The 10,200-nt window shown below is 35.3% G+C and overlaps 2 protein-coding genes and 1 pseudogene across 4 annotated transcripts; 1 reads left to right on the top strand and 2 right to left on the bottom strand.

The window, feature by feature from the left end:
• The first annotated feature begins 1,320 nt into the window (after window positions 1-1,320).
• LOC111288141 (small ribosomal subunit protein mL103 (rPPR7)-like) lies at window positions 1,321-2,632 on the top strand (annotated as a pseudogene). Its single transcript, XR_016329174.1, has 2 exons — window positions 1,321-2,080; window positions 2,498-2,632. The product of XR_016329174.1 is annotated as a small ribosomal subunit protein mL103 (rPPR7)-like (transcript).
• A 1,914-nt stretch (window positions 2,633-4,546) lies between these two features.
• On the bottom strand, window positions 4,547-5,761 carry LOC111288127 (heavy metal-associated isoprenylated plant protein 39-like). 2 transcript variants are annotated; one of them, XM_022878897.2, is made up of 3 exons: window positions 5,624-5,758; window positions 5,438-5,516; window positions 4,547-5,164 (listed from the first exon to the last, which is right to left on the bottom strand). In XM_022878897.2, the coding sequence occupies exons 1-3, from the start codon at window positions 5,630-5,632 to the stop codon at window positions 4,950-4,952; spliced, it is 303 nt and encodes a 100-aa protein (XP_022734632.2). In that variant the 5' UTR covers window positions 5,633-5,758; the 3' UTR covers window positions 4,547-4,949. The 2 variants fall into 2 exon arrangements, with proteins under 2 accessions (XP_022734632.2, XP_022734639.2); XM_022878904.2 differs by having other exon boundaries at window positions 4,702-5,164; window positions 5,438-5,528; window positions 5,624-5,761.
• A 1,415-nt stretch (window positions 5,762-7,176) lies between these two features.
• Window positions 7,177-9,162, bottom strand: LOC111288119 (heavy metal-associated isoprenylated plant protein 31-like). The gene is made up of 3 exons (XM_089745809.1): window positions 8,589-9,162; window positions 8,378-8,473; window positions 7,177-7,841 (listed from the first exon to the last, which is right to left on the bottom strand). Exons 2-3 carry the CDS (start codon window positions 8,454-8,456, stop codon window positions 7,513-7,515), a joined length of 408 nt encoding a protein of 135 aa, XP_089601935.1. The 5' UTR covers window positions 8,457-8,473; window positions 8,589-9,162; the 3' UTR covers window positions 7,177-7,512.
• Window positions 9,163-10,200: the final 1,038 nt, after the last annotated feature.

The raw sequence follows: 10,200 nt of genomic DNA, 5'->3' as shown, positions 1-10,200 counted from the left end.
ATAATTTATGTTAATAAATAAATATAAATTTTTTATTTTAAATTTTTTAAATTTATATATAATTTTTACTAAAATTTAATATTTAATTTAACAATACTATTAAAAATAACTTTTTGCATTAAAAAAATACTTCTAATCCAACTAAACAGCAACAACAAAAATTTCAAATTAAAAGTATGTTTTCAAATACAAACTAGAAATTCTTGAAAAGATGCTTTTGGGTGAAAAAATATATTTGAAATAAAAATATTATATTATTCTTGTGTTTATAATATTTTATTATTCTCTTTATATTTTTTAGACATTTTACTCAATACGTTTTTATAATAATATTAAATATTTAAAAATTCCGATAATATTTTTTTATCACATTTTTTAATTTAAAATTTAAAAAACGAAAAAATAATATTAAATTAATTATGAACCATGTTTTTTTTTTATATTTTTTTATGTTAAATCATTATATTATGTTTATCCTACACTCTATATATATATAGAGAGAGAGAGAGAGAGAGAGAGAGAGATATGCACTTCCATTCCCTGTCGACCTTGTTGTTATTTTTCACGGCAAAGTGTATCTGTCCACTGCACGTTTCCAGTCCCAATAGACCGCTGTCATGGAACATTTTCAGCTGAATGGGTATTTCTCAACTCGAGAGCACAACGTTTTCCGAGCTTTCGGTGTTTGGATATCTCAATCTGCTTGTGCGTTTCTTGGATTTGTTGGGTAATGTAAAGATTGATATAGGAATGACCCAAATCCCAATGCTGAATTGGTATGAAAAAATGAACTCTATAGCTCGATTTATTACAAGGAATGTTTATAAATCTCGTTATTTTTATGGAGAAAATTGTGTGATGGTACTTTTGATAGTGATAAAATAGATAGTGAGTTCAATTATTCGGAGGAACACTTGAAGAGAATGTGGAAGGGTTCGGAAGGGTTCCAGTTTTGACTCTGTTTTTTATGGAATTCCCAATAATTTTGGGGGGTATGAAAGCAGCTCTGAGGGACATTTTCCAACGAGGCAAGGATTTTTCGAGAGTGGAAGGGATGATGCTAGGAGAATACAACAAGATGGGCCAGGATTTGATGCAAAAGTTAGTGAAATGCAGATGAGGGTCTCAGGGTTTCTCGTGAGAGAAGTTCTTAAGGGAATTTTGAAGAACATAAATTATGCGAGTAAGGCCAGGTGTGCAAAACTAGGGCACAAATTTTTCGTGTGGTCTGGTCAGCAAGAAACTTATAGGCACACGGCAAACTCATATCATTTGATAATGAAGATATTTCCGTAGTGCGAGGCATACAAGGCAATGTGGAGACTAGTAGATGAAATGATAAAGAATGGCTTCCATGCTACTGCAAGGACATTTAACATTTTGATATGCCGACTTAGCTAGGAAAGTTCTGGAGGGGTTCATCAAGTCAAAGACATTCAGTTATAAGCTGTTTAAGCATTCATACAATGCCATTCTGCATACACATGAAAGAAGTGGGATTACACCCAGGTGTTTATCATTTCAGAACTTTGATAGATGGCCTGAGTTGTGCTGGAAACTGGGACGCTTGCAAGTTCTTTTTCGATCAAATGATAAAGAATAGATGCATGCCTGATGTGGTTTGCTACACTGTAATCATTACGGGATTTATTGTGGCTCGAGAGCCTGAGAAAGTTCAAGAAATGCTTGATGAGATGATTGCCAGGGGACAATACATACAATTCGATGGTTTGTGGTTGTTGTATGGCAGGAAAGTTTGAGGAGGCATGCTCCATACTTAAGGAATTGGAAGCTAGAGGAGGTGACCCAAATTTTGTTTTGTACAGTACCCTAGTGAGTCATTTGCAGGACGCCAGGAGGCTTTCTGAAGCTCATGAAGTAATAAAAAAACATGGTGGAAAAGGGACAATATGTTCATCTTGTCTTAAAGATCAAGAGATTTGGAAGACGGTAAATAGTAGATTGTGCGATATAAATATTGTTTAAAGTAACTTAATTGCCAGTATATTCATTGTTTCAGCAATGTCAGCACCACGAACCTGCTGCCTGTAATAGATGTCAAGGGAGTGAAAAGGATAAAGTATGCACATTCTTCTTTCCTTTCGCATTTTTTTGTTATTCAATTTGGTTGAAACAATGAAACTCAATAGAAAGCCAAATTAATTCATCTTTTCCCTTCTTAATCAATGAGATTAACTTTTCCCATCTGTTCAGTTGGCTTCAATGTGCTATCAATTTTTCTTAAAAGTCCCTTATGGAATGAATAGTTAAGGTAGTTGACTTCATATTCAATTCTAATTTACTGGACTGGAAATTGTGAGAATCTAGGATCTTGATTGAGAGTTGAAATTTTCAGTTTTTTACTTTCACTAAAAAGTCAAAATTCTCCTATATGCTGCCAATATTTGCGCCTATCTTGGCTTCTCTTTTTCACTAAAAAGTAACAAAAGACCGATGTACTCTCTTTCCCCTAAAAATATATACTCTCTCCTAACAGGAGAAAAGCCGCATTTTGACTTCCCAAGAGTCAAGGGAAAGTGGATTGGTGATGGTATTGCCATTGGCGGTGAGCTGGGCAGTTGTCACACTAAAAGGTGATAATGGTGGTATCATTGTGGAGGTCGACTTTTCTGGGAGAGTTGCAATGACATTTCAGTTTACTGATCTTGAGACCTTCAAGTCCCAACTGAGGAACGTGAATTGATTCATTAATTGTAAGATTTGATTTCTATCAATAAACACTAATGCATTGAAGTTATACAGTTTCAAAGTTCTTTCTTTGTAAATTATGGCTTCCTCTTCATTAGGCTGGCGCTTTCAGAAGATATAACTGAATGTTTCTGCTTTACTCTTATTTGCCCCACTCTTATCAGGTGCTGTATCTTAGTCAAATGTAGACACGTACAATTGCACTAATTATCATGTTGTTCATAGTCAAGCACCTTAGCCTCTTAATTTTTCTAGAAATTATCAGAGACAGAAAAGGAAGAAAGGATGTTATTCGAGAATGTTGTTTCCATTGGCTCTGGAAAGAGGGTGATAAAATTATAATTGTGCTTTTTAATTTTCTTGTCATGCAGGTATCAATTATTCCATGCATCACTGAAGACTTCTAGCCTCTGCGGTTCCTATAATTCCATTTTCTTGTCTGATTTTCATTCCATTTGTAACCTGTGCAGTGTCTCTAGGCTTACAAAGCTGCTGTCCTTGATGACATTCTTGCTGAATTCCAATTTTGCTTGTGTCAGATTTAGTGCAACCTAGGAAGGTGAAAATCTTAAATGACCTGACAGAAGACAGAATGGCATCTGCAGCTAGTGTTAGTGATTGTCTTTGTGGGGTTATGTTTAACATGCCATTGATCCCTAGTTGAAGTTATTGGTTTCAATTTTGCGATGGTAATTCATCACCATCCTTCATTAGAATGTAGAACGTCTCATTTGAATAAGTTTTTAGTTTTTAGCTTTAGGTATTGCGACAAGGGAGGAGAATTACGTGGTTAGGTTGAACACAAACGAGGGCCTTCGGGCTTCCACCACAGTTAAGTGTTTTTTACTTTGTTTCCCTTTCTTTAGATTACATTAAGCGTTTGATGCCTTTCTGCAAGCATCTACAATTACGACATTTGGCCCTCCTCAAGTTCACTGCTCTATCCTCATGTAGTCCCAGGCTTTCACTTAAGAGAAGAAGATTGAAGATACCTTTTTGTAGTTGACTTCCAGTCCAGGGACTTGATAAGCTTTTACAAGGAACCTGCTCAAAGGTTCAAATTGCTAGCTTTTACAAGGATCAGTCTTGTATATTCTTGGTCTCCTGTTAGATGGTCATTCTTTTTATTCTTTTTCAGTTTTTCACCCTGCTGACGTCTGACAGTGGCACTGACAACAATAATAAGACATGTTCATGCTAAAATATGTAGCTTAGTTTGAATTTTCGATGTGGCAATTTCTCCTGTAACCAAGGCATATCATTGTTTTGCTGTGGAGGTTGTATGTTACTTTACAGGATTGGGAACATATTGAGCAGAATCCTTCATCCCCAAGTATTCAAAACTCAGCGGGGTTATGGTTTTGAAACCAGGTTCATCACTTACACATATAGCAGTGAGACATTGCAGGTTTTTTTTTTGTTTTTTTGTCTCGTGTGGAAAACTTGAATATCTGCCGAATGTCGATGCTACGTACTTCCTATTGGTATATGAGATCAAGTGGATAGCAATAGCTTGCATCAAAAAGTTTCATCTGAATCTTCATCAATCCACCTGACTGGGCTTTTACAAGAGGAAGGAAACTGGTGACCCAAACTTACGTTTTTTTTTTTTTTTTTAATGAAAGCCAAACTTATTTCTTTGTAATTTCAATTTGTTGACTAAGACAAAACCGGCGATTCTCTCATAATCCAATCTGCATAAAAATAACTTTTGCTGGGAAGCTAAAAATTACATTACCTGACAATCAACATCTAACTATACTCTGCATGCGAACTCTTTGAAGCAGTCTTATGAATGAAGAATAAAAGACAAGGAAGAGAAAGAGAGAGAAAAGAATAGAGAAGAGAAGAGAATTTTTTTTAGATTGAAGAAATTGTTGTAATTCCTTCACTGATTTGTACAAACTGTCCGTATAATTTATATAACAATCATATTCACCCAGTTATCAATTCCCATACAATAACTATCTTGCTCACTCTCAACAGAAACGGTTAACAGCCAAAATAAATGGACTGTATTCCAGCCCACATGATCCATTTTATTTTTGCTCATAACACTTTCGTAAACCAAAAACCCTTTCACATAGCTCCTTGATTGTGCTTGAATTAACTTTTTTTTTTAGCAGACAGAGAGTTGCAGAAATTATACCACTGCAATTCTCAAAACCTTATTTCTGAAAAAAAACGTAAAAGGAGAAGTAAGCATTATTTGCTGAGAGGACGGGTTCTTTGTTTAATTTTTATTTATTATCTTCCTTCTTTTCTTCTTCATTTTCCTCTTTCTTCTCTTCTTTCTCCTCATTATTCTCCTCTTTCTTTTCTTCTTTAGCAGGTCCAACTGACAGTATGTCCACTTTGCCTACTTTCTTCAATTTCTTCACTATTGCCACTGCATCCATCTGTCCTATCACTGTCAGATTCTGATCCTTTAGATCCGCCGCGATTGAATCAACTCCTGGCAGCCATTATTTTAACATAAACAAACTTGCAACAAAAGGAGAAAAGTAGTAAAATTTGTCATATCATCTGCTCTAATTGCTTTGATTTGTGACACATGTATAAAAGGGTAAGCAAGGATCCAGAAGCTTTTATTATTAGACTAAAAAGTTAAAGGAAAAAAAAAGGAACACCCCATTAATCATGACTCAAAAGACATTCTAGATCTTAATTTTGATAAAGATTAAGCTGACAAATCTTAATAATGTTAGCAGGTTGTATGGTAAAATACCAAAAATGTCTGCAGCAGCTTCTATTGCTTTTTGCTTGGTCTTGTCATCAGTCATGGTTAGAACTTTGAGGACCACCTTCTGCTAGAACAGCTAACAGAAGACAGAAATGAGGGAAAAAAAAAGAACATCAACATGAAAATAAACATTACCAGTAGTAGAATAATATAGAACAAAGAGAAAATCACCTGAGCCATTTTGGTGCGAGGGAATAATGTGAAGCTTGAGCAAATAGGCAAATGAAATGAATACTCAAGGACCAGTTCGCCTTTACAAAGAGTGATATTGGAGGATGTCCTCTGCCTGATTACCTGATTAGGTAAGCCTTTTGTTTAAGGTTAGTCACATCTTTGAGCTTCAAGTGGATGATTGTTATGTATGGTTTCTGGCCACATAGCCAATTGTTGTCAATTGCCAAAACAAATATTTGCTTGATGAGTATTTTCAGCCACTTGATTGACATTCTTTTTCCCTCTTTTTTTACTTCTCGAAAATCATATGGGTGGCAAATTCATCGCCTCTAGACTCGCAGTTCCAAGTTTGTAAGTTATACTAACCATTTATTACCCAAAGAAGATTAAACCTTATCATCAATTTTTAAATACATTTAAATGAAAATTTCTTTTCAAAGAAGTCACAGATCGTGGACCAGAAGCTTTACTTTTTGATGTAACGTACCAACTTTTGTCCTCTAAAAGAATCATATATTTCTTATAACTAACTCTAACTATGTACGACAAAAACAAACCAGACTCCTAAAACACATGAAAGAGATCAATACAAGCAGATTCTCGTTTATTTTTGTAAATGTTAATTAATTAAAATATTTAAAATAATAGAAGCCAAAGTTTAAAAATTTGATAAAAAAAAAAACTAATTATTTTCCAACATTCTAATGTCCGAACAATATCAAGAGCTTAAAACATACATGAATCTGGAGTAGCATATGAAAAAAATTTTCAATATAAGGTCAGACCAAATATTCCATCACCCAAAAAAAAAAAAAAGCATATGAACAACAAAAATAGAGTATGAAATGAACCTGCAACATATCAAAAGTGCTCAACATCTCCATACAAGCTGCCACCGTAAAGAAGCTAATAGACGGTTACTTCTCTGTTAAGGCCAATTTAAGACACAAGTACACAAATGAAAAATGTATATTTTCGAAATCACTTTTTTTCATTTAAATAATACCAAGAAAAATCATAAATAGAACTAGAGTTCAAAATCACTTAGCTTGAAACAAATAATTTTAATGATTAAATCATTGATAACTTATTATGAAAATTGTATATTTCGAAATTACTTTCTTTACTGAATAAACACCAAAACAAATTGTTATGGAGCATGTAATGTACATTCCGTGGTCCAAAAATTTGGTTCGCACTCTCTACTTGTTATTGTCTTTTTTTTTTTTTGTCTTTTCAAAATTTGTGGAGAATGACGGCAAAAGTTGGGTTGTGGACAAATTGGACAGGTCATCCTTTCGAAAGGGGCGGCTTTCGTTGTCATGCTTTTCAAGATTCCTATTCAAAAGTACCAACGACGGATCGAAGTGGGGATGATTTTTGACTTATCTCCTCTTCCAGGTCAGCCCTATCCTCTCCATGCAAAAGCCACCGCCCAAATCATATTCAAGTGGTAAAACTTGACCTGAGTTAAATTGTAAAAGCCTGGAAAACATTTAAGTATTCCCATACGAGTTTAGCTAGTTGGAAAGTTAATTAATGACTTGTAATCGAAGTGGTTCACAATGGTTCAACTCTATTGCTAATCCAAGTGCCACCTTTTATACTATACATTATATTTGCATTAGGTTTCAAATTGAAGTGCAATAGATACGCAAATAGTCGCTAAAGAAATCCTTTTAGTTTTGAGTTTTGAATTTTTTTTTTGGGTGAAACTAAAAGCAGTAGTGAGTCAATAAATTCTACCTAAATTTCATGTTCTAATCATATTTGGCAAACACTCAATAGCAAGCAGAACTCAAACAAAATGAAATTTAGCACACGTCATTCCAACTATAAAATTGAAAGAAAATTTTTTAAAAAAATGAGAAAAGGTTGCAATATGTTCACATGATAGAGCAAGCATGTGGATTATCGTCACTGAAAAGTGAAGCAACGGCCTCATCAGATGCCACGGCAACCGAATAAATAGCTGGGGTGTGGAAGAAAGTATGAACTCCATTGGAAGCTTCATTTCTGTAAGATTCGTAGTAATGGCTCACTATATGGGATGGATACTTGTAAAATGAGGTGTAGTGGGAGTATACTGGAAATGGCCATGGCTCTGCTGATTTCCCCGCGCGTTTAATAGCTTTGAGCACCTTCTTCTCTTCCAGCGCATAGCCTCGGACTGTGATTTTTTGGATATCCATTTCTGCTTCCACTTCTTCAACCCCTAAAATATATAAATAAAGCCCAAGTTAGTTATAGAGCAGAGGCTAAGCCCAGAGCAATTCCTGGTTGGGTCCAAATATTTTGGGTGTAAAATATTTAAAGGGAGACTGATGGAGCTGGAAGAAGCCCATAGTTCCCTTTTTACCAGATCTGGCCAATTTTTGGAAAGACTGTGACACAATAGCCCGCCATATTCAACATTCTCGACTTCAAAAAGGGAAAGGGCTAAAAACCCGAAAAAGCTATGCTTCGGCCTTGCTCAAGTTATCTTTCAAAGCTCATAGTACGTTAAGCTATTTCACCATGAACACTCAATTAAGCACCATATAGCAGCAACCGACTACACTCCGTAATACATATTATGAATGCATCTCTGTCAAAGGCTTTTTATCTATGTAGTAATTGTCATTCCAATTAGGCACTTGCTTGTAAAATTTATAGAATTAATAAAGAGAAAAAGGAAGGCAAAATCAATGGAAAAGAGGAATAGGAGGACCTAATTAAAAGTACCTTGATTTGAGAAAATGTAAAATGTACCTTTGAGCTTGAAGAGAGCTTTCTTTAACCTGGAAGCGCAGCCCTGACAATCCAGGTTTGGAACTCTGACTTCCAGCATCTGCTATACATACATACCTACATATATATATATATATATATCCACATTATTAGAATCTTATTTCTACATTTCTAATTTTAGTTTGTGGCTTGGTGTGTGCTTGTGAGAGAGAAAGGTACAGAGGGAACTCACCGCAGACATAGTTGTATAAGCTTTCAAGATGAGAGCGGTTTGGTGAAGAAACAAGAGCTCTACGTTTGCAAGTGCAAGCAGGGGGCTGAGTCTGGGGTTTTATAAGGTCTCTGATGAAGGAGCCTTGGGTTCTGATAAGTGAGGGCATTGAGAGAAGGTTCACGCGTGCGATTGTGAAAGCGTGACTTTCTGTCTCAATGCCAATGTAAAATGCCACGTTCCCTTTGAAATGATTAATGACACTCTCAAATCAAGGGCAAAAACAAATATGATGCCCCCATTTACATATAGGTCCCATGTACTTAATTACTTGACTATGTTTCTGTTTCTATTTCTAAATTGAGTTGTTTCAACATGTTTTCTTAAAATTCTTCCACTGTCGTCCACAATTTGTATTGTTTCCTTGAATTTCGACTCGAAGTTAACTACCAACCGAAGTTTCAAAGTTGGAGACGTGCTCTAAAGGAGAATAGTTTTTCTTTTTCAGCTCCTTTTGTGTTGAGGTCTGCGACTCTGTTTACAGTGAACATAAAGCAGAAACCAACATAAAAACCAAGTCGGCTTTACTGAATCACCATTGACGCTGCAAAAGGGAAATTCTCAAAGTAAAGAACTGAATCTGCTTTGCTACCAAAAAAAAAAAGGTTTTGAATTTTGATAGTAACACAAGGATACGCTGCGACCTAAGCTTCCAAATGGACAAGGAGTAGTCAAAATGCAATTTTGGGTGCTCTGCTCTTATCCCAACCTAAATATCTCTTTATCTTATGATTTTTCTACAGATATGGTGGACCTTACAATCTAAAGCTGAAGATATTTGTCACCATTGGATTATTTATCTGAAGTTTTTCATGGTAGTGATATCAATGATCACCATAATGTTGTATATGAATTTGCTTAGGTTAAAACTCCTCACGGAAAGAAAACATCCCACAATATATATTCTCTTAGAAGCTGCAAAATATTAGAAGTAGACATAAAGAAAGATGAAAAAACATATTAGTCTCTTCAAAATGAAAAAAAGGAAATTTTATGGTATAATTTGTTAGGCTTGTTTGGTAGCATAATGATCATAGTCATGATGTTTTTCAAGGGCAAAAAGAAAATAGCTTTCATGCTTACAATCCCACCGATTACATTGGAGTACAGAAAAACACCATTACATTAGACTCACTTTTTGTATCATGCTGGAACCTTAGTGCCGTCGTCATGTGCAAGTGCAACTCATGTGATAAAAATATTACGGAATACAACAAATAAAACCTTTCTCTAGACTTATTTGTTTCACATTTTCTCCCAAATCCCCAGAATTTTGTTAACACATCAAACCCAAAATAATCATTATCCCCGACACATAGTTCCCAACCTAATCCCAACGTTCAGTTGAGTAATTTCAACTGAATGTCAAATATCTGGCAGGTAGTTTGTAGGCTCGAGTTTCATCAGAAGTTAAACCCAGTGTTGGTCATGCAAGGCATCTGATGCCCCAACTTTGGGTTGCTCAAGGAGACAGGGACCACCAACAATGTCACCGGTTGGTTGGTTGTTTTGTTTTACCCTATCTATTCAGAGATTTTGGGTACCCCACAAGATTATGGGCCAGACATGAGCA

The sequence above is a fragment of the Durio zibethinus genome, chromosome 17, assembly GCF_047325235.1.
Source record: "Durio zibethinus cultivar Kanyao isolate XHJ-2024 chromosome 17, ASM4732523v1, whole genome shotgun sequence".
Taxonomy (NCBI): Eukaryota; Viridiplantae; Streptophyta; class Magnoliopsida; order Malvales; family Malvaceae; genus Durio; species Durio zibethinus.
The sequence above is the reverse complement of the archived record's forward strand: the minus strand, read 5'-3'. Positions and strand labels throughout refer to the sequence as shown.